The following is a 21,715-nucleotide window of genomic DNA, read 5'->3' on the forward strand; positions in this document are numbered from 1 at the left end:
GTGACAAAAAGTGCAACCCCAGGACCTATTCATTCATTTCCATAACATATCATACTCTAAACCTGGTAAAGCCAGTGACTATTCATAAGTTTTATTCTTATTTAAACTGAACATATCCTTTTCTGATCAATCTTTTTTCCCAAAATATTTGAAGACCAGATTTGAAAGATGTTTCCGGGAGGAGGTACGTACATGTTTCTTTTCTCAGCAAACTGCCACTCATTCCTGACATTTCCTGCAAGATAAGATCATTTATTAAATACATACCATCCTTAACAAGGACTAGGCCTAGGGCTGTTTTTTTTTAAATTCCAGCTCAAGTGACCAGCCTAGGTCTAAAGTAAAATAAAATATTTGAACTCATAATCCAAACATTGTTGGTTTGATGACTTACAAATATAGATCTGAACACAGTTTGCCCATGTTTGCCAAATTTGACAGGCACACGTTTTTAAATTACTTAAAAAACTGATTGTATTTACTCATTTAATACCAAAACCGCATAACAATGGAATCGCAATGGCCAACTGATCATGGAAGTGCTTATAAAATTGGTGAACAGAAATGTAGAATCTAAAACGGTGAACAATCACAATTGGAAAATCAAAATTTGTTGAAAAAGTTTGCAGTTTCAAATTGTCTTAACGTCATCTCGATGTGCATTTTAAATGAAATCTTATCTGAATAGCAATCATGAGCTTTTGATGGACTCCTCCACGAGTGGCCAGACAGAGTCACGACACTAGCCCCCACCCTCCACTGCTCCTTCCCCCAAGAAAGCTTACCTCATCGAAGTCAACACTGAAGTAGTTGAAATGATATGTCGCCATCTTATCGCGTGTCCGCCACAACGACACGGAACCAAGAGAGCGCACTGAAAGAATATCACACATGAGAACATCAGGCAATTGCTCCAAATCATGGCAAGCTAAAACAGAATTCTATCTCAGCTGCAATCGAATCAAGAATTGCAATAAAGAGACCATTTCTATTCAAGGTTGATCTTTCGTTCCAGATTGAACATGGCTTGCCATAACCAGTCAATAGGTATCACTGTTGGAAGTTATCAAAAATCACTTTTAAGAATCATCAATGAACTTCGGGGTCGATTTCCACAATCTATTCAAAAGAGGGCAATCTCAATTCATTCACCTCAAGGTATACCGGTACTAATAACGACACAAATTGTTGCAGGATTACTGCAACTTATTTCACCATTTGTTAAGCAATGCCAATGGATGCAAGCGTTTTACCAGCCTTGAACAGCAAGATCTTCACAGATAGTGACAAAATTATACCAACCTTGCTTGTGGCTGCCAGCATTGCCCGGAATGAACAGAACAGGAATACCATGGAGGTGAAACACACTGAAACGTAAACAAGGAAGTATCGGTCACACGACTACATGGACAAAGAGGGAAAATAGCATTTACGAGGATGGTGATCTGGCAAGAACAAACAGAATTGCCCTGAGGTACACTAGAGTATGTGACATCACTGGCAGAGTGATGTCTGAAATTTCATGCTTGCCATTTTAATAGCGACGCTACGTTTTTCCCCGACTGGTATCCTGGGATTCCCAATCGTTAGTCTTGGGACACCTCGATAACTTACCCACTTTTTCCAGAATAATCCCTGAAAACGAAATAGAACAGGAATACAGTCAACTAACACAACTGACACAGACACCATGGCAGAGCTTCAATGTTCAAATACAAATTGATCACAAAATATCGTAAACCACAAAAACTGAACCAAATTTTTAATCTCTTTTTTTTGGATGCTGCAGCCAAATGCAGAGCATCCCAACTTCTCTTCACCTCAGCTAAGTGGGCTCTGGCCGATTCCTCCGCCAGTCGTGACCCTGCACAGTGCACAATGACCCTAGCTAAGTCACAGAAATTGAGTCATCTTTTTCAAGAGGTGAGGAAGTGAACCTACCCTGCTTCATCATAGAAGTAGAGTCCATAGTTGGGAAATTCATCAGAAACTCGCTCGCTCAATTTCACCTTCTGTAAAGATACAAGTATCAAAGAAAAGATGTATTATTATAATCAATTAATTCAGGCACACACAAGATCGAGCAGATGTCAAACATGTAGTCATTGTCAATGTTTACTGAAGTATACCATTCAATACAGGCTTTTCCTTGCCCCCTGCTTTGGATGGATACATATCAATATCATGCATGAATCAGTCAGGTCAGAATGAAAGGTATCAAACTTTAAGTTAAAACAAAGCTGAGTGTACTGCAGTGTGAAACTGCATGAAAAAAATCTATATTTCTGGTAAAGGAAAGTGCATCAGATAAGATAAAAAGAAAAGATGAGACCAAAAACTTTGCATAAGAAAATTTCTAGGTTATTAACTAGGCCATAAAGTATACACGATAGCCCTAAATTGTCTGACAACTGGGTCATCGTTATGGAACATTTATTTAGCCTACTTATTACACAAATGAAATACTAATTGTTTTGTAAGCTTTTGTAATAAGGCTGGCTGTACTCTTGGCAAATCTACCAAGTACCATCTCAGATCTGACAACTTGGCTTTTTTTTTCATATCCAAAAAAAGACAAGAAAAACTTTTCATTTGTAAAAGTAAGAAATCCTAGAACAATTTTGTTGTTTCTCTTTTAAGATAAAAATTGGATGCTGGCAATGGAGCCGGATTGGCACCAGTTGGCCGGCCAGCCTGACATAGTTCCAGAGCCAGGGGTGGCGGCCACATGGACATGGTTGGCAAGGTGCATCCACTATTATTAATGCTAGGGCATAACGGTAGGCTAATGCCGCAGGCGTATGGGTTGATGACAAGACCAACGACGTGCTTCATTTACTGTAGAGTCACTCAGTCAGACGCAGCAATTTCACTCGTCAATATGCCGCCACCGCTGCATGCCATACGAACCATGAAGATGATGATGTCCATGACCATTACGATGCCCTATGGATATGCACCCCCATACGGCGGAGTACGGGTAAGCTACCAGATTTTATTCACTGCAACTGCAACTCACAAGTGGCAAGCGCAAGTGTAACAAAGGCAAAGACGATGCTACTATGGCAACGATAACTGGCATTGGATCAATTGATGATCCTTTTGTCGATATCAAACCCTAGGACCTGAGGCTGCAATTTCTAAGTAAGTTATGGTGGCTTTGTAGGCTACATAATTTTGCAACACACTGTATACAATGCACTGCGACATGCATGGATGTACAGAAAACACCGGTCTGACCGGTCGGCGTCGTTGGTTGCAAATTCTTGGGACCCAAAAGTCTGCAGAGCATCGGATTTAAGAACTTACCAGATACTGTGGGTACTTAAACATCCACGTCATATCACAGCCATTCTCTTCATAATTCGTAAAAATATCGACAAGCCCCGTGGTGATGATACAAAGCCATATTATCGTAGGCAAAAATCGCAACACGGACCCAACACCAGCCATCTTGATTTAGTAGCGTCCGTATGCAAATGAGGAAAACAGTGACACGTGCGTTTTCCCCGCCGTATTGTCTTTATCTAAAAAAACTTTTTGTCCCGTCATGCCGCGGTAGATGGGCAAAAGAGTTCATTATTTCATCATCCTACCAAAAAACAATACTTTGTTTAGTATGTGCGAATCCATTACATGTTCATAGGTCGGGAAGCACCTAGTTTTCAGGTTTTCACCTGATTTTAAATTTGGTGGCAAAACAATCAGCTGACTTGTGTCACGTGCAGCAAACCCGGAAATGAATTGTCATTCCAATTACCAATCAGAGACCCTTTAAATTTTGGCAATTGAAGGCAATTGAAGGCTTGTCATGTTTCATTGTTGTCGTAAACCATAACTACAATGGAAGGAAGAAGTGGAGCGGTGTTGGTTGATCTGCATGACAATGAAGAGATCAAAATTATTGGGGAAGTGAAGATAGGTAAGAGAACTGATATATGATTGATAGATTTATGAATTTATTGTATAATTTAATGATTGATTGATCACTCTGAGTCTGACTCTGTCTCTGACTCTCATCACTTGTAAATGACTGTAATCAGTCTCATCCAATCATTACAATTTTATGTCATACTAGTCATGCATATTCATATATTTAGCCCCCTCCCAGTCCTCTCCCCTCCTGGCATACTCCCCCTCCCAAAAAGCTGAAAAAGAGTGAAAAAACGCTGACTCCCGATGATTTCAGTCAGGTTGGTTCTGCTAAGCTAAATTTTCAATCATAGAATTTATCTAGCACAAGGCCAAGAAGATAGAATGATGGACAATTAAATGTTATACTATCACACATCCTTTATTCCAGCCCTTTCACATGATGTCACAAAGTCTCAAGACTCCGATGAAGATGTGCAATTTATTGTTCGTCCTGGCAATGGAGGACATGTCTTATTACCTGTTACCAGGCCTTGTTTATTGGACGACGCTGAGGTTGAACAAGAAACCAGTCTTAATCATGGTGAGAATATTTGTTAGGGTTTGCTGTATGGTTGTGACTTTGTTTTTATGTCGTTGTGACATTGTCTTTGTGTCGTTGTGACCTTGTTTTTATGTCGTTGTGACATTGTCGTTGTGAGTTTGTTTTTATGTCGTTTTGACATTATATTTATGTCGTTGTGACCTTTTTTTTGTCGTTGTGACTTTGTCTTTGTGTCGTTGTGACTATGTCTTTATGTCGTTGTGACATTGTCTTCATGTCGTTGTGACATTGTCTTTATGTCGACATGGAGGCCTGAACAAGAAACCAGTCTTAATCAAGGTGAGAGTATTTCTCATTTGATAGGGTTGGCTGTATGGTTGTGACATTGTCTTTATGGCGTTGTGACATTTGTCTTTATGTCGTTGTGACATTGTCTTCATGTCGACATGTGCATCTGAAAAAAAACCCAGTCTCAATCATGGTGAGAGTATTTGTCAGTTGATAGGGTTGGCTGTATGATTGTGACATTGTCTTCATGTCGTTGTGACATTGTCTTCATGTCGAGATGGAGATCTCAACAAGAAACCAGTCTTAATCAAGGTGAGAGTATTTCTCATTTGATAGGGTTGGCTGTATGGTTGTGACATTGTCTTTATGGCGTTGTGACATTTGTCTTTATGTCGTTGTGACATTGTCTTCATGTCGACATGGGCATCTGAAAAAAAACCCAGTCTCAATCATGGTGAGAGTATTTCTCAGTTGATAGGGTTGGCTGTATGGTTGTGACATTGTCTTCATGTAGACATGGAGATATGAACAAGAAACCAGTCTTTATCAAGGTGAGAGTATTTCTCAGTTGATAGGGTTGGCTGTATGGTTGTGACAATATGTTCATCTTGACATGGATACCTGATGCAAGGAACTAGTTTTATTCATGGTAAGCAGAGTGTCATGATAAAGTCATAATATAAATAATAATAATAATAAAATAAAATAAATGTCATGATAAAGTCATGTCTCATTATTTTGCATTTGGCAGATCATGATACTCTTGACTCAGTCTTAAAGATATCATATTTTGCTGTGGAACCTCCCAAAGCAGACATCTCTCTATACAGGACACCCTCTCTATTAAGGACACTGTATTTGGTTCAATGTTGGTAATTTCCAGTCAATTTGACCTCTGTGATCAGGACACCTTTCAATTACGGACAGCATTTGTCAGTTCCAAGGGTGACATTAATATAGAGGTTCCACTGAATCTGAAACTGACCTTATTTCAGGTTGCACTATCCTTGTAGCAGACAGATATTACAGGTATGTCATGAAAGAAAGGCCAAGACGGAAGCTTCCTCCTACGCCTGGCGTCTTTGTCGCTCCGATGCCGCCAATGAAACCAAAAAGGAAAACTGGAGACGAGGTTAGTATCTATTTGGTCAAAAAACTTGCATTCGCTCATCTGGGATAAAGATGTTGTTCTAAGTTATGAAATTTTTTAACTGTGCATAATGTATATCTGTGAGCCTTTGGCAGCCTGTTCTATTGGGTCTTTTTAGTGAAAAATATTTCGACAGACTTTTCCCTTGACTCTAGAGGTGTGTGTGTGTGTGTTAGGGGGGGGGGGGGTATTTAGATTGACAGATTTTAGGTTTCAAGGTGAGTTGTGCATTTCATACAATCACGTTTGAAAAAGTTATCACAACAGTAGATAAAAATAATTTGCACAAAAATCATAAGATGAATTAAAAATTTCTGTATAAATAGATATCTAATTATTTTATTCTCGTAGGGTGATGGTGCTACCAGTCCTGAAGAGGTACCATTCCCTCCAGCTGATTGGTGTGTGATCACTCGAGCTACTCTCGATGACGAACTTCTCAGACAGCTGCAAACATCAGAACAGGTGTGTGAGGTTGCAACTTGTCATAATATAAAGGCTTCATCGTATCATGATTTCATGGAAAATTTCTTAAATATCTAATTTGGCACTTTTCTTTTTTGAATCCAATCGTTTGGGAAAAGGTCCCTGAAATACACCTCAACTCTTTTTGTGCAAATACATGTAAGTGATTTAATACTTGTGACCTTATTTCAGTGGTGTTACAATGATGTTGTCTCTACACATTCTTTGGTGTTCGACTTTAAAAATTTGAATTGAAGTTAAAAATTGAGGTTTATAGTCCGATATCAACTATGGTATAATGGTTGTCATTTAACTTCATAGTCTTTTATTTACTTAATGGTTTGGTGAAAGGGTTGGGTTGGCAAAATTATGATCTTTTGGAGAGATTTGATGGAGATTCTGGACTTGTTCCTTACATGTGTCTTCTTCGTCTGTTTTAGGTGGCCAACCTTGCCGGGTCCTACGTGAGTAGACAGGTCATGTTGAACACCGACACCATGCTTTCAACACAAGACATGGACAGACTCTTCAAGTGCTTTCAGGTGTGTACTGCAGCTATGTAGTCAAAGCACATTCCGCAGCCGCAATCAGTCCTTGGCGTTTGTCCTCGGCCACCTGATTTTATTAAGAGAGAGCGTTGCTGCAGGCAATGGCTTGTTTCTCCGTATGGTGGTGTCCGAGTCTGACCTATTTTAAACTTTGATTTTCATGATTTGGGAGGAAAATGCTGACATAAATCTCGCAAAAATTCAACTCTAATGCATATACTTTAACTTCTGGCACAACCAGCGTGTAATTTAGTCTTCTCCAAATAAGAAATGAGCAACTTCGTTTTCAGTTGATTTGAGGGAACTGTGTCTCTATACAGGTGTTTTCATTTTAAATTTGATATTCCAGGAAGAGGCTGTACACAATGCACGTCTGCTCTTTGACTTTATCCTTGACTACCACCAGAAACAAAAAACACTCGCCGATTCAAATATGCCGAATCATCCTCCGGTTATATGGCTGCTGACCGAACTTCTCAAAACATCCTTGGTGAGTTGGTTTTAAAAAAAGTGTAATGTTGGATTGAAACCTGCCTTGGAAACTGGAATGTACCATTCAAGTCCAGTGCTAGTTTCAGCTGTTGTGTTTATTTGTTGTGTTTAGAACTAAGTGTGATGTTGGATTGAAACATGCCTTGGAAACTGGAATATGCCATTCAAGTCCAGTACCAGTTTCAGCTGTTGTGTTTATTTGTTGTGTTTAGAACAAAGTGTGATGTTGGATTGAAACATGCCTTGGAAACTGGAATATGCCATTCAAGTCCAGTACCAGTTTCAGCTGTTGTGTTTATTTGTTGTGTTTAGAACAAAGTGTGATGTTGGATTGAAACATGCCTTGGAAACTAGAATGTACCATTCAAGTCCAGTGCTAGTTTCAGCTTTTGTGTTTATTTGTTGTGTTTAGAACAAAGTGTGATGTTGGATCGAAACATGCCTTGGAAACTGGAATGTACCATTCAAGTCCAGTGCTAGTTTCAGCTGTTGTATTTATTCGTTGTGTTTAGAATAAAGTGTGATGTTGGATCGAAACATGCCTTGGAAACTGGAATGTACCATTCAAATCCAGTGCAAGTTTCAGCTGTTGTGTTTATTTGTTGTGTTTAGAACAAAGTGTGATGTTGGATCGAAACATGCCTTGGAAACTGGAATGTACCATTCTAATCCAGTGCAAGTTTCAGCTGTTGTGTTTATTTGTTGTGTTTAGAACAAAGTGTAATGTTGGATCGAAACATGCCTTGGAAACTGGAATGTACCATTCAAGTCCAGTGCTAGTTTCAGCTGTTGTGTTTATTGGTTGTGTTTAGAACAAAGTGTGATGTTGGATCGAAACATGCCTTGGAAACTGGAATGTACCATTCAGGTCCAGTGCCAGTTTCAGCTGTTGTGTAGAACAAAGTGTGATGTTGGATTGAAATATGCACTTTTGTGGAATATTTAAATGGAGTTACAGAGCCATTCTCCATTTTTGCACTGGCATCTTGGCTTTTAATTGATATGCACTTGAGAAGACACCCAAATGATGATGAGGAGGAAGATAACGACGATTACTTAAGTATTGTGTGATTTCTTTTTGCAGGATCCAGTCGAGTATAACATCTGCTGGTTGAGGTTACTCAACACCTTCAGTCACTTCACCCAGAATCTTGACACGTTCACCAAATACATGACCGGTGCCGTTGTTATCGGGACAATGGCGGCTCACACCAAAGAGAAGCTGGTCCAAGAATATGGCTGCTACATCTTATCACAACTTGCAACTTACAGACCAATGCCTGGTCAAAAGGTATTTCTTCATAATGTTTTTTTAAAGGGTAACTCGTGTCAAATTTCACCATATAATGTTTTAGCTGTTTTTGACAAATGACTAAGTCACTTTCTCATAAATCGGTAAGGTTTTCGAATCGAAATGCACATTTTCTAGAAATTGATGGTTTAATCTCGCCTGGACGGCTCGCTTTGATGCTGTTTTCGTTTATGACGTCACAACATGAACATTTTCGCGGTCGCGGTGGTTTTCCATCAGCGATTTTATAATAAATCTAATTCAAAAGGGAAAATTTGAGCTTTACATTTGTGATCAACAATTAAAAAAGGACGTATTTCCGCAAAGTTGTAAATCAAATCATAGTATCACTTTAAGTGTAGATAATGACTATACCCAAGTTGAGAAATATGCCCAGGCTGAAAATATGGATTTTAATTTGAGATGTTTGGTTGTAAACTTTAGAACATTAGATTAAACTTTGAACAACCTCTTGCACTTTTTTCGTATCATTTTAATCCAATTTTGTCCTTTGACAGGTACTACTGAAGGAGAGTGGAGTCGAACTTATAATCCGTGCCATGAAGACGTTTCCCGCTGAAGCGACCATATTGAGACCGGCGTGTCGAGCTCTTTCAAACGCCACTGTCATGGTCTCGTCGATTGTCAACCAAATGATATCAGCTGGTAGGTGGAGTACTGCTTGGGTCTTCAAAGCACGGAAAACACAGAAATTACCTAAAATAGCATCCCACGAAGTTACTATTTATAGCTCACAAGGTCAATTGCATAAGATATTGATGACGTTTTAGTCACGTGACAGTCGGCCATCGACACTTATTTCTACGCATTTGAGATTATATAAAAGTCAATTATCTTTGACCCTGCATTGTTTTTAGCATGAATGATACCATAGAGTCAGAGAGAGAAATATTCAGAACAATTATGTAGTATTTCCAACACTCGGACATGTTTGTCCGACATTGCCTGTAATTCAGTGATGGGGAAATAGAGGGCAGCAGCTGCAGTGACGTCATCTTCGCGGAATGCTATTGCAGAAAATCTTGTCACAACATGACCAGTCAGGCAAAGAACTTTGATGGGTTATCATAGCCCATCGAGGTCTTGACCACCGATCAGCCTGCGTCAGTCCCTACTCCGTCATACATTAATGAGACCAGTTGGCATTAGCTTGATCTACGCGAACCTCCTCAATAGACCTGCACATGATTGATTAAAAAGTCAAGTTCAAGACACTGCAAATGCCTTCAAGACAAATGTGTGATGAAATCTTTTGTATTCAGGTGAGGTCAATCCGACCATCAAAGACTCCATTGAGTTCAATATGAACCTGCTAGACTTCATCCAGAGCACCTGTGAGGAGGTTGTCAAGGCAACCATGGAGGCACACCCTGATGACCTTGGGATACAAACAGAGGGCAAGAGGCTATTGGTCTACTTCGATCCTGCATTCGACAAGGGGTAAGTCAAATGTCATCATATCCTAAATCGTGAGGTCTTCCTTTTCGAAGTTTAAACACATCTTTAATCGAAAGAAAAGTATTCAGCTACTGGTACTGCTGACAGAAGATGTGTTAATCACTTCTAAAGATGAAGTAATACACTCAGTTGCGACTTTAAGTCCCCAACAATTGGATCAACGACCTCAAAGTCAGAGACCAGGCAACTAGTAATTCTTCTAATATAAAACAATGTAATTTTGCTGTGTTCTACAGTAATTGCCGACAGGATGTTGGTAAGTCTTGTGTGGCCATGCAGGAACATAGCGCTGCATGTTACGTATGTAGTTGTCAGTCTCTAAGTATTTGCACATCAGAAGGGATGATATACAGTAGAACCTCTCTATCAAGGACACCCTCATGACTGAGAAGTGCTATCCTTGATATAGAGGTGTCCTGATTAGAGAGATCAGGTTGAATGGAAACGACCAATTTGGGACCGAAACTAGTTACCTTAATAGAGAGGTTGTCCTTTATAGAGAGGGGTCCCTTAAGGAGGTCCCACTGTAGTTACAAGTATGTTGCTTGTCAGTATAATCAGTGACAATAACTGTTAATCTTTTCGTGTTGCACAGTTTAGATATGCAATTCTTTTTCTCAAACCGGTTTTGAACTTTTGTAGGATGTTTATCAGCCATTAGTGGTAAGACTATTGCAGATTTTCTCACTCTCACATTCTAACAACTGCATTGAAAATGTTTCATACACGAGAAACTTCCTAAAATAACATGCTTGCGAACCTGAGTGTATGCTTGTAGTCTTTTACGGTCTTTAAAATTCTTTCTAATCAAATCTATTTACTTGGCTGAGCTCTGTTTGGTGAAAGGTATAACATCTCCTCGGTTTCTGGTGAGTTGGACTCATCATACATGCATTTGACATGAATGAGCCTGTATCACAAAGTGCAGACTAACAATAACATGGAAATGATTGCTTCGGGTGCACATTTTGTCATTGCTACTGGAAACATCATCTTTGCGGACGTTTCTCTTGACAGTTATAAGACAGCCTACCCAACTCTGTCAGTGACGTGATCTCAAATAGAGATGAGGACTGCTAGATCTCCTGCGAGGAATGTGCAAAATCTCTTTCAGTAGTCCAAACCTCTTGAGATGTTTTCCCGACTTGTAATAAAGTACTCATTTTCATTTCAGAATTCACTTTTTAAAAAGAAAATGGCGTGGGGAGGAGTGCGATTTGGAGACAATTGGGGAAAAAGTCATGCAACAGGATTCGGAACCAAACGATACAATTTCAGTCAAGAATTCAGAATTACAAAACAATGATGCTCAAACACTTGTGAAGGATGCGGTAAAACAGGACGGTCTTGAAGACTTGTCTCTTCAGAAGAACATTGGTGAAGACAAAACTATAAAAACTTCAGGTGAAGCAGTTGGTCTAAAGCCGCAGGGTGTGGTTGACCTTGGTGCTAGTCCTGATGACTTGAACATGCCAAAAGATGAAACTATTTGTGTCGAAAATCCAGACGTAAAAATGGGGGCGAATGTTGGCAGGATGAGTGATGAACCTGATGGTGCTTTGAAGGTTGGTGCTAAAAATGATGTTGAAGGAAAAAGTGTTGAGATTATGGATGCTGAGGATATTGGTGCAGTCAAAGTGACGAACGTTCTTGATACTAACGTACTGGAGGGAACTGCTGATGGTGCAAATACAGGGAATTCCGGTGCTGATCATGTGCAAGGAGATGATTTGAAAGAGTTAGCAGACGTGAAAACGGAAGCAGACGACAAGGCGGCAGCCAGTAGTGGTGCAGGAAAGGATGACGGAGAAAAGGGACAGGTTGTAATTGACGAGGTTGATATCGAAATTGAGCCTGATGATGAAGAAGACGACACATTTGATGAAGAAAATGGTCCAGGGACTTTTACAATTTGTTTCGGCCGTCGCCAGTGGGGGAGTATCCATCCACCTGATGTTGACACCCTCGCCGCTGAGCGGAGTCCGTCTATGGTCGCTGAAGCTTTGCAAGTTGATGTGAAACATTTGGAGCAAGTGTACGAGGTGTCCAGTGACCTTGATGAAGTCGATTATCGCAGACAGTGGGGCAGCGTGCACTACCCTAATGTGGATAAGCTACTCGCACAGCGGTCTCCATCAATAGTGTCGGACACCTTAGCGTCAGATTCGTCTTTAGAATTGCCGAGCCCTCAGTCGTTGAAGTTTGATAGCGATGTGGAAGTGCTGTCAGCTAAAACGTTTGGTAATGAACTGAACGTGCCAGGTCTTGAGCAACACGGCGTTGATCATGGATTGTATGATATCGTAGAGGAGGAGGTCGTGGGAATAAAAAAGACGGAAGATGAAGTCAGCGATGGACATGAGTACGTCTGCCAGGTGTTGGGCTGTAGAACACAGGTATGAATCTAATATACTTGTCCCGAGTAAGGCAGAGGCTGAGCACTCGTCTAGTTAACTTGTCTTTGCACACCCATGTTTTAGATAAAAACCCTTGGTGCTACATGTACAATCAAGAGGACAGCGATCGACTTGTGTTCGGACGTCACTCCTCTCTTCTTCAGTAATAATTTTCTACTGCCAAGTCCTCTGTACATTTCAGAGCCTTATTTAGTGTTCAGTTAGAAGGATACTGTTCCCAGACATCTCCGAAAAACGCAACAGGGTGGAAAGCGGTTTTCTGTTCTGTTAAGTTTAGGTCTTTTCATATTCCAGCTTCTTCAGTATATCTTCTCCCACTGGAAGAAATCCAAGTACCTGACAGCAGTGACCTCTATGGGTGACCCTATCAATCAACTCGTGCCAAAGCTCAAGCTTCCATCAACTCTGGCGGACTTCTTGTCGCAAGAGCCGAATGACACGGTCATTGCAATGTTGGTCAGTATCGTGGAGCAGATCTCTAAAAGGTGAGTTGAAGGCTGATTATATACTCCTTATATCTAATTTTAACTTAACTAGCTACATTGTACTGTTAACCTTGAAAATTTTGTGAGCATTTTATTTTTGCAAATCGGTCACTTGGATATGAATGTATGGTTTTATCATTATGGTTTTGCAGTGGTACCTTTCTATTAAGGACACCTTGGAGCCTGACAAATGCTGCCCTTTATAAAGAGGTGTCCTGATTAGGGAGGTCAAATTGAATGGAAACAACCAATTTGGGACCAAAAATGGTGTCCTTAATAGAGAGGCTGTCCTTGATAGAGAGGTGTCTGCTAAGGAGATTGCACTGTACGTTTACAGGTCATTTCACTACTGATCCATTTGTTTTCAGTTCCTTCAACCGAAGACCAAAACTGAAGCAGAAACTGTTGATTGTTGTGGAGAAACTGCTTCAACAGGAACTGACACCAGACCAGCTGATTGTGATATGCCGGGGAGCAAGTACAGTTGTCTCACTAGGAAAGACAGGTGCCTACGATGGACAGTAGTTGCTTTAACTTGGTTTAGAAAGTCCTTGCTCTCAGGGCCAGATTTATAGGGTAGACCTGCTAAATTGTTGTGTTGTGGAGCAAATACGGTCATCTCACCAGATAGGTCAGTAAATGTGTGCTTCATTTGTAGGCAGTTCCTGCTGTATGCCTTTTCTTGAGGACTGCCTGCATTTAGTGTCGGAAGGGCTCATTGTCAGTCATTTTCCCCGTTTCCCTTCAAATTGCATCCAGGCCTACCTCTTACATCACTTCATCAAACTCAGTCGTGGTACAAAGGCCCAATGGCATGCTGGACTGACCACATTTCTTAGGATCTTGGTGCATAACACTGATGATGGGCAGACCATCAATATTTCAGTGACTCGAGCTGGTATCATTGACTCTGAGAATTTTTTCGTAATACCTATTAAGTCTGATTTCCTGCTCTTTCAGATGTATCTACTCTAAAGCGTCTCTACACCATTGCCAAAGGACTCCTCAGGACTGGCGTCGAACCCTCTGCACAAAGTGCTGTCCAGGAACTTGTACGGTCAACCCAAGACTTCTCAACATAGAGATAAGTGCATCTGGATTACCGTACTACTAAATGCATGATCCACTGTCATGATTTGTCCATCCTGCTCAATTGGGAGACTTCTTCAGCGAGGGTTTTACACATTCCCATACTCAAGGGGAGACAGTCCTGAATTATAGTCAGAACTCAGTACACGTATCTGGCGAATCATAGCGCTCAGTCCTTTGTAGCAACGTTCGTCTTTCGTCTGCTGTTGTCGTTGTTTGTTGTTGAAGTAAACCAATGTCTGATGATATTGACTCATCGTCGCTTTCTTTAGTGTCAAGTTCTTTCACCGAGTTGTTGTGTCGGTCTGATGCATACTCGTATCGCCGTGCAACTACGGTGAAGATTATGAGGCCTACGATGATAAGTCCAGCGAGAAGATAGAAAAAGTAATCTAGGTAGCCATCATTGATTTCATCTGGATACCATGGATCTGGAAAAATGTAGGATTTGTTTGTTAATTCTGAATAAAAGCTGATTGTAAGAATGGCATTTTTGGTCCTCTTCATCGTAATTGACGATATTCCTTGGTAGGCAACAACAGACAGGAGAGCTGATAGGCAACAATTCATCATCATCGTCATCATCATAGCTTCATATCACTTTGTGATTTTGTCATAAATTTGGGTGAAAATTTATAAAAGAAACGGTGAAATCTAGTTGACTGTTAGCCAGCCAACACATGAAATTTTATTCCAGTTGTGCATTACAGTGGAACCTCCCTTAGTGGACACCTCTCTATAAGTTTTAGTCCCAAAGCGGTTGTTTCTATTCAATTAGACCTCTCTAATCAGGACACCTCTCTATTAAGGACAGCACTTGTCAGTCCCGAGGGTGTCCTTAATAGAGAGGTTCTACTGTACATGTATTTGGATTACTAGGACTTTCAGCAATGTAATTACATGTATTTGGATCACAAAGGACTTCAAGTTAATTTACTCACCGTTAGCAGTCACTGCATTAACTATTATGAGTAGTAATGAACTGAGGTATTGTCCAAGACCAATGGTTATCAAGAAGATACCAGTTACAACGGCCTTCATCGATAGTGGCGCTTCTCTAAATGCAAACTCTAGTGCTGAAAAGTTTTACAAATAAATTCATGCCATTATTTTCTAGTGTTGTGTTTGAGTAAGTCATTTCCCAGGCCAAAATACCATGAATTATGTTCTGTTAACCGTAGAATTTTCGTGGCCTCTTTGTTTTAGAGTTTTGCGAAAATTTCTGAAAAAATAAAACATTTCATGATTTTTATTTTTTTAATTTTTATTCTCATACACAAGTTTCTGAATGGAACTCGGATTGATTTTGTTTCATGCTGTAGACTATACTCACATGTGACTTCCATAAAGACCAGGCTCATCCCAAATAACAGAAACTGAGGCACTTGATACAGAACGCTCAGCTGGGAGGCATAGAAGTTTTCACCTCCAACTACTTGCACCGTTGCACCATTTTCCTTGATGTCTATTTTTCTGTGGTACTCTAAGATTCCGGCGATTATGGCTGATGCAGATGCAAATAAAAAGCCAAGACCTGGAGAAAAAGCAACACTGACAATTTGAGTTAAGGGCTCTTCCAATCCATGATTCAATGTAAAAAATGTGGATTCAAAGTGCTGATATTTCTGAAATGACTTGGTATATTGAGATGAACTATTCATATTGTCGTTTAATGAATACAGAGAGCATGTAATCGCAAACTTAGTGCAAGTAGTGACACTTGTTAGCTGAAATAATTGTTTTCCTTACAGTTTCTGACCAAATGAAAAAAAGAAGGAACTTCATTAAACTTGGCAGGTTGATGGTTTAAGAATGCTCTCTTTAGGAATGGCTTTACAGTGAAAAAGTTTTTCTCAATTTTGGAAAGAAATGGCTTCTTATTGCGGTGGGACCCCAAATTGTGAAAAAAAATTTACAAGACCATTGGTTGGAAGCTCCTGATGGTCACTTTCCGATTAATTCATTCTTGCTGTGAATTTAAAATGTTTTGAGGTATGTATAAACTGCTCTTGAAATGGTCTTGGGGGAGCATGATTCCTAAGAGAGGGCAACTGAACCTACCCATTCGAATAAGTGGTGTAGGTCTCCTCCAAAATGAGTCCAGTAGGGGATAAATGACTCTGTCTAGCAGTGGTATGAGTAGAATGACTCCGCCGTAAATGAAAATGTGCAGAGAGGCAGCTGGGAGGGTGAAGCTGCCGAGATGGAGGTTCATCCTCTCTGCCTGGAGGAGGTAGCTGCTATTGGTCTGAAAGGAAGATGGAATAAAGGGCTGCATGGATTGTGTTCTGGCTTTGGACTTGAACACCCATTTGTCATGTAAATTTAGACCAAAAGTTGATGTCGCTAATTGCAGTTAAAAAAGTAGACGTTGGCATAAAACTGTGAGGTCAAGAGATGTTTGACTTGGGTTAGAAACTCAGTTCCACTCTTACCTGTGCGAATATTGTCCAGTATATCATCCCTGTTAAAAATATTGGAAAGACGCCTCCGAGCATTTTCACATCCTCGACTTCTTGTTCTGTTCTGCTGCCGCCATAATGGATCTTTGCATAATCCAGAAAGGATGGAAGATCGAGTGGAACCTGTTTATATTTGTTGCATAAAGCTTCGTAAATAATCTTACAGGTTGCTGCTATTTGGCTGCCTGTAAAAGGAAAACAAGAGGAAGGTAACTGTACTCATTTGTTTCTCTGAGTCGGACATCATTAATCATCATCATCACCATCATTTTCAAGAGCTATCGGAAGTTAAGTAACCGCACCGGTCACTAAAAGGGTAACTCGTGTCAAATTTCACCATATGATGTTTTAGCTGTTTTTGACAAATGACTATGTCATTTTCTCATAAATCGGTAAGATTTTCGAATCGAAATGCACATTTTCTAGAAATTGATGGTTTAATCCCGCCCGGACGCCTCGCTTCGATGCCGTTTTCTTTGATGACGTCACAACATGAACATTTTGGCAGTCGCGGTGGTTTACATTCAGCGATTTTATAATAAATCTATTAAATCAAAAATGGAAAATTTGAGCTTTACATTTGTGATCAACAATTAAAAACAGACGTATTTCCGCAAAGTTGTAAATCACATCATAGTATCACTTTAACTTCCGATAGCTAATGACAAGTTGTGTTTTGTGTGATGTCACTTGTGATGTCGATGAATGAGGTGAATTTACCATTACCTTTTGGTGGAATGACAATAAACTTTTTCCTGGCCGTTATGAAGAACGTAATGGCTAACATCATGGTGAGACCAGGGATAAGATATCCCAAGGCAAAGTTCACCTCTTGTTGAATGTAGACCATCAATGTGTAGGCTATGATGCATCCTATTGTCATGCACCAATAGTACCTGAAACGTACAGAGAATGGTTTAAGATTTGACCATATCTATACCACCACTTTGGCTCAAGTCTCTTTGGGCAAGTTCAGAATAGGCTTGGCATGAGAACATGCAGACTCCGAAGTTTGAAAACTTGGCAACAACCTGAAAGTGCAGAGTTTGAGGTCAGAACAAAACACAAACGCTAAACAAAATGTGTTTGTTGAGACAACCTTAGACTTTGTAGAGTTAAGCCAGTACCAGACAAAACAAAATCTGTTTATTGGCATATCTCCTCAAAAATCAGAATTCATTGCCTGAATTAAATCATTACGTACCAGGCAAAGAATGTCTGTATGGCATGTGTTCCAACATGTTCCACTTGTCGCGCGCCAAAAGGGGTACAGTTGGCCTTGACTCCGCCTGTTGCTATAGCAACCAGAAAGATCCCAATCAGAAAGTAGGCTCGTCTGCCATCCTATCGAAAAAATAATTGAAAAGATTATCATACATGATAATCCCTGAAAAACGATGGTTTATTTACTACATGCTCAGAGGACGTCCTGGCTGTTGCTGATAATTGCAAAAGTGAAAGCGTGCGAGAATGTTCAATACCAAAAAAAAAAAAAAAAAAAAAATTTCGACGTACATGTACGTAATAGTGAGTATGACTACAATACCTTAGTGAAGAGCAGTCTATTTTGTGTGCGTCTGCCTGTATACAAGTCTATAAGGGTTATATTGTTAACGTACCAGTGGCATTTCATAAGGTCCTAGTCTTGTGTAGTAAAATGCAGCTGCTGGCAGGAAAAAAGTACCTGCCAAGAGAAAAAATATTTTAATTTTCGGCGATGTTGGCTAAGTAAAGTGATAAATCTGGTTTTTCGTGTGTGGAATTTGCGGCGCTAATCATCGAAAGCCTTGATGACAGCGTAATGAAATTATTTTAAATGATTTAACCTGGGGATCTCCAGTCCACTTGTCCAAAATGAATGTTTTTGGACTCCCTCTGGCTGAGCTAGTAAAAAGGTGGTTATAATTCAGATGCAGCTTTAGCATTACTAAAGATTTGTTTTACCTATTTTGTGAAGAATAGTGCACTAATAATGCCGACTCAGCAGTGGCATCACTTCTACCTTACTTAACTAACATGTGAAGGAGTGCACTCGCTCGGTCTCAGCAGTGGCATCACTTCTACCTTACTTGCCTAACATGTGAAGGAGTGCATTCTCTTGGTCTCCGCAGTGGCATCACTTCTACCTTACTTACCTAACATGTGAAGGAGTGCATTCTCTTGGTCTCCGCAGTGGCATCACTTCTACCTTACTTACCTAACATGTGAAGGAGTGCACTCGCTCGGTCTCGGCAGTGGCATCACTTCTACCTTACTTACCTAACATGTGAAGGAGTGCACTCGCTCGGTATCGGCAGTGGCATCACTTCTACCTTACTTACCTAACATGTGAAGGAGTGCACTCGCTCGGTCTCAGCAGTGGCATCACTTCTACCTTACTTACCTAACATGTGAAGGAGTGCACTCACTCGGTCTCGGCAGTGGCATCACTTCTACCTTACTTACCTAACATGTGAAGGAGTGCACTCGCTCGGTATCGGCAGTGGCATCACTTCTACCTTACTTACCTAACATGTGAAGGAGTGCACTCGCTCGGTCTCAGCAGTGGCATCACTTCTACCTTACTTACCTAACATGTGAAGGAGTGCACTCACTCGGTCTCAGCAGTGGCATCACTTCTACCTTACTTACCTAACATGTGAAGGAGTGCACTCGCCAGCAAGGCATTGTATTGTCCAATATAAGAATCAGCTATCCATCCAGCAATGGGTGGTACCAAGTAACATGTACCTGAAATTAAGCGTTGTCATCATCAGCATCAGTAGCATGATCAGCAGCTGCAGCATTTGCTTAAGCACCACCATGCAGAGCAGTGATTTTTGTTGCTGCGACCTGCAATTGGTGTTGGTAACAAAAATATCACCTGTCTGCAGGTAAAAATGGGTAATCTTTCACAGTTTGATATTGATTGCAAGTTGCTCTGATTCTTGTCGCTGGCACCTGTGATGACCACCGCAAATGAGTGGATTTTATTGCATGTGATCATAATCGCAGCAACAAAATTTGCTTGTTTGTAGGGAGGTTATGAATAGTTTACCTTTCCTCCCCTCCCCAAGGAGACCAAATGAAACAGCAATAGAGTAAATGTCAGAAAGTCATCATATGATGGAAAGACTAAAGAAAGAGCGCAACAAATGGTTTTTCCTTCAAATGAAATCCTCAAATGAATAAGTCATAAGATTATGATTATGATGATTCCACTCACCAGTAAATATGAGACTGATGGTGACGGCATCCACGCTATCGAACTTAAGATGGTTCGTACAGAACATTACAAGATTTGATGCGATGCTGTGGAAGGTCAACCTCTCACAGAGCTCCAGGAGAGGGATACGCAAAGCTATGAAGATTGCGTTTGTATCTCGTTTCCTGACTTCATCTTCCTTGATCGACTGGTACGTTTTACTTTCGATGAACGACCTGGACATTTTCACAGTTTAGGGAGTATCCTTTTCAAATTACCTGAAAAAGGAAATAACTCAGATTGTCAGCATATTAAAATCTACTAGTGTTGTGCGAGTGACAATTGTTAACTAGTTATCACAAGTGGTGGGTTATACTGCCAGAACTAACCGCCTAAACTTTGAGGCAGTTCCACATGGCTAGTCTCGCTAATTGACCACCTGATTCTGACTGATACCCTGTCTTTGTCTTTGGCAAACCCATTTCCCTCCTCCATTTGATTAAGGAATTGATTACAAACAGTAAGGTATCGGTGATCACTCCAGACACCACAAGGGCAATGCTACCACCAAGGTTTTGGTCAAAATGAAAGCTCCATCCAGCCGGTGTTTGGTGAGACAGCAGACACCAACAGTGCGGTAGCAATTTCTTTTCTAAAACACAAACTAAACATCAAATGTGATTTTGATTGCTTTATGACAGCTTCTAAATTTTGCACCAACCCAAGCTGTTATGGTTGCCTAACCATAACCTTGACCACCAAAATGAGGCACAGTGCATCATGCAGAGGAAACAGTGGTACAATGTAACCTAGGTGTTTTAGAATGTGGAACAATTGTATTTGATGACGGTGTTGTCTACCTGTTTTCCATTGCTTGAATGCAGCAGGGTTGTGTTGAAATATTACCTGTGCATACTACCTTGGATGTCTACAGCTGGTTTTGAAGTGAGGCACTGTCATGCAGTTCTGAGTGTTCAATATCGAGTGTCATCTGTAGGCCTGTATAGAAATCTCCGACTGTTCAGATGGTTGTGATAAGGTGTCCTTCCCATATTCTGTTTAAATGAGCACAGGGTGATGGTCTAGTTTGATAAGACCGTTATGATATGATGCCTCGTTCTCGAGGGAGGACATTAAAACAGGGACAATTATATGCGAGTAGGTTAACCAGCTGGAAGAGTTAACATGCCTTGATAACCATGGAAGAGTTCCATGGCACAATGTCCACGCTCCAAAATCTTAGGGCCATTTGTCAATGAAGTGCCTTGAAATTGATAACCAGCTGAAGGAGTTGTTATTTGAAGGATTAATTTCACACAGCTGGCAGAGCAAAAACACGCTTGAGAATTGCTTCTCCTAAAACATCCTGGGGTGGATGAGCCAAAATGCCTCAAGAATCAACGACAAGTGAAAACATCCTGGGTTGTCGATATGGGTTGCTGCCTCAGATGGTAAGCACTTCCGTAGAGTACGTTCAACAGACTGTGTTCTCGTAAAACATCCTGGGATGGATGAGCCAAAATGCCTCAAGAATCAACAACAAGTGAAAACATCCTGGGTTGTCGATATGGGTTGCTGCCTCAGATGGTAAGCACTTCCGTAGAGTACGTTCAACAGACTGTGTTCTCGTAAAACATCCTGGGATGGATGAGCCAAAATGCCTCAAGAATCAACAACAAGTGAAAACATCCTGGGTTGTCGATATGGGTTGCTGCCTCAGATGGTAAGCACTTCCGTAGAGTACGTTCAACAGACTGTGTTCTCGTAAAACATCCTGGGATGGATGAGCCAAAATGCCTCAAGAATCAACAACAAGTGAAAACATCCTGGGTTGTCGATATGGGTTGCTGCCTCAGATTCGCCGTAGCACTTCCGTAGAGGATGTTCAACAGACTGCGTTATCATGTTCCATACAGCTTTTTAGCCGCAGCCGTAGTTAACTGGTAGC

The 21,715-nt window shown here is 40.6% G+C and overlaps 4 protein-coding genes across 7 annotated transcripts in view; 2 read left to right on the forward strand and 2 right to left on the reverse strand.

Moving 5' to 3' along the window:
- The window catches only part of LOC135487620 (GPI inositol-deacylase-like), a 39,540-nt gene extending 36,107 nt beyond the window's left edge, over window positions 1–3,433 (reverse strand). For both annotated transcript variants that reach the window (XM_064771610.1, XM_064771600.1), the window contains exons 1-6: window positions 3,310–3,433; window positions 1,942–2,012; window positions 1,615–1,635; window positions 1,303–1,367; window positions 786–874; window positions 193–235 (exon numbers count right to left, since the gene is read on the reverse strand). In XM_064771610.1, coding sequence (XP_064627680.1) covers window positions 193–235; window positions 786–874; window positions 1,303–1,367; window positions 1,615–1,635; window positions 1,942–2,012; window positions 3,310–3,342 — 322 coding nt within the window. In that variant the 5' untranslated portion in view covers window positions 3,343–3,433. The remainder of the gene's footprint in view (window positions 1–192; window positions 236–785; window positions 875–1,302; window positions 1,368–1,614; window positions 1,636–1,941; window positions 2,013–3,309) is intronic.
- The window catches only part of LOC135487636 (uncharacterized), a 69,936-nt gene that overhangs the window by 16,341 nt on the left and 31,880 nt on the right, over window positions 1–21,715 (forward strand). The window lies entirely within an intron of this gene.
- Window positions 3,740–14,611, forward strand: LOC135487617 (uncharacterized). Its single transcript, XM_064771585.1, has 13 exons — window positions 3,740–3,922; window positions 4,304–4,456; window positions 5,701–5,837; window positions 6,207–6,320; window positions 6,761–6,862; window positions 7,218–7,358; window positions 8,445–8,651; window positions 9,170–9,317; window positions 9,935–10,112; window positions 11,305–12,526; window positions 12,842–13,032; window positions 13,401–13,537; window positions 13,993–14,611. Exons 1-13 carry the CDS (start codon window positions 3,844–3,846, stop codon window positions 14,112–14,114), a joined length of 2,931 nt encoding a protein of 976 aa, XP_064627655.1. The 5' UTR covers window positions 3,740–3,843; the 3' UTR covers window positions 14,115–14,611.
- LOC135487628 (solute carrier family 15 member 4-like) lies at window positions 14,254–20,961 on the reverse strand. 3 transcript variants are annotated; one of them, XM_064771635.1, is made up of 11 exons: window positions 20,687–20,961; window positions 19,789–20,045; window positions 19,215–19,313; window positions 18,203–18,267; window positions 17,788–17,927; window positions 17,310–17,479; window positions 16,557–16,768; window positions 16,183–16,369; window positions 15,455–15,655; window positions 15,063–15,197; window positions 14,254–14,552 (listed from the first exon to the last, which is right to left on the reverse strand). In XM_064771635.1, the coding sequence occupies exons 2-11, from the start codon at window positions 20,009–20,011 to the stop codon at window positions 14,254–14,256; spliced, it is 1,731 nt and encodes a 576-aa protein (XP_064627705.1). In that variant the 5' UTR covers window positions 20,012–20,045; window positions 20,687–20,961. The 3 variants fall into 3 exon arrangements, with proteins under 3 accessions (XP_064627705.1, XP_064627715.1, XP_064627694.1); XM_064771645.1 differs by having other exon boundaries at window positions 20,674–20,961; XM_064771624.1 differs by having other exon boundaries at window positions 20,628–20,961.

The sequence above is a fragment of the Lineus longissimus genome, chromosome 1 (assembly GCF_910592395.1).
Source record: "Lineus longissimus chromosome 1, tnLinLong1.2, whole genome shotgun sequence".
Classification (NCBI taxonomy): domain Eukaryota; kingdom Metazoa; phylum Nemertea; class Pilidiophora; order Heteronemertea; family Lineidae; genus Lineus; species Lineus longissimus.

Bases quoted from the DNA above. Each gene is read 5' to 3' on its own strand.
- LOC135487617 (XM_064771585.1), top strand. From the start codon at position 3,844: ATGGAAGGAAGAAGTGGAGCGGTGTTGGTTGATCTGCATGACAATGAA. The intron at 8,652-9,169 runs GTATTTCTTCAT...GTCCTTTGACAG, and splicing joins GACCAATGCCTGGTCAAAAG to GTACTACTGAAGGAGAGTGG. The intron at 12,527-12,841 runs GTATGAATCTAA...TTCATATTCCAG, and splicing joins TGTTGGGCTGTAGAACACAG to CTTCTTCAGTATATCTTCTC.
- LOC135487628 (XM_064771635.1), bottom strand. From the start codon at position 20,011: ATGTCCAGGTCGTTCATCGAAAGTAAAACGTACCAGTCGATCAAGGAA. The intron at 18,268-19,214 runs GTAAGTAAGGTA...TTCTCTTGGCAG, and splicing joins TGCACTCCTTCACATGTTAG to GTACTTTTTTCCTGCCAGCA. The intron at 14,553-15,062 runs GTGAGTAAATTA...ACATTTTTCCAG, and splicing joins TAATGCAGTGACTGCTAACG to ATCCATGGTATCCAGATGAA.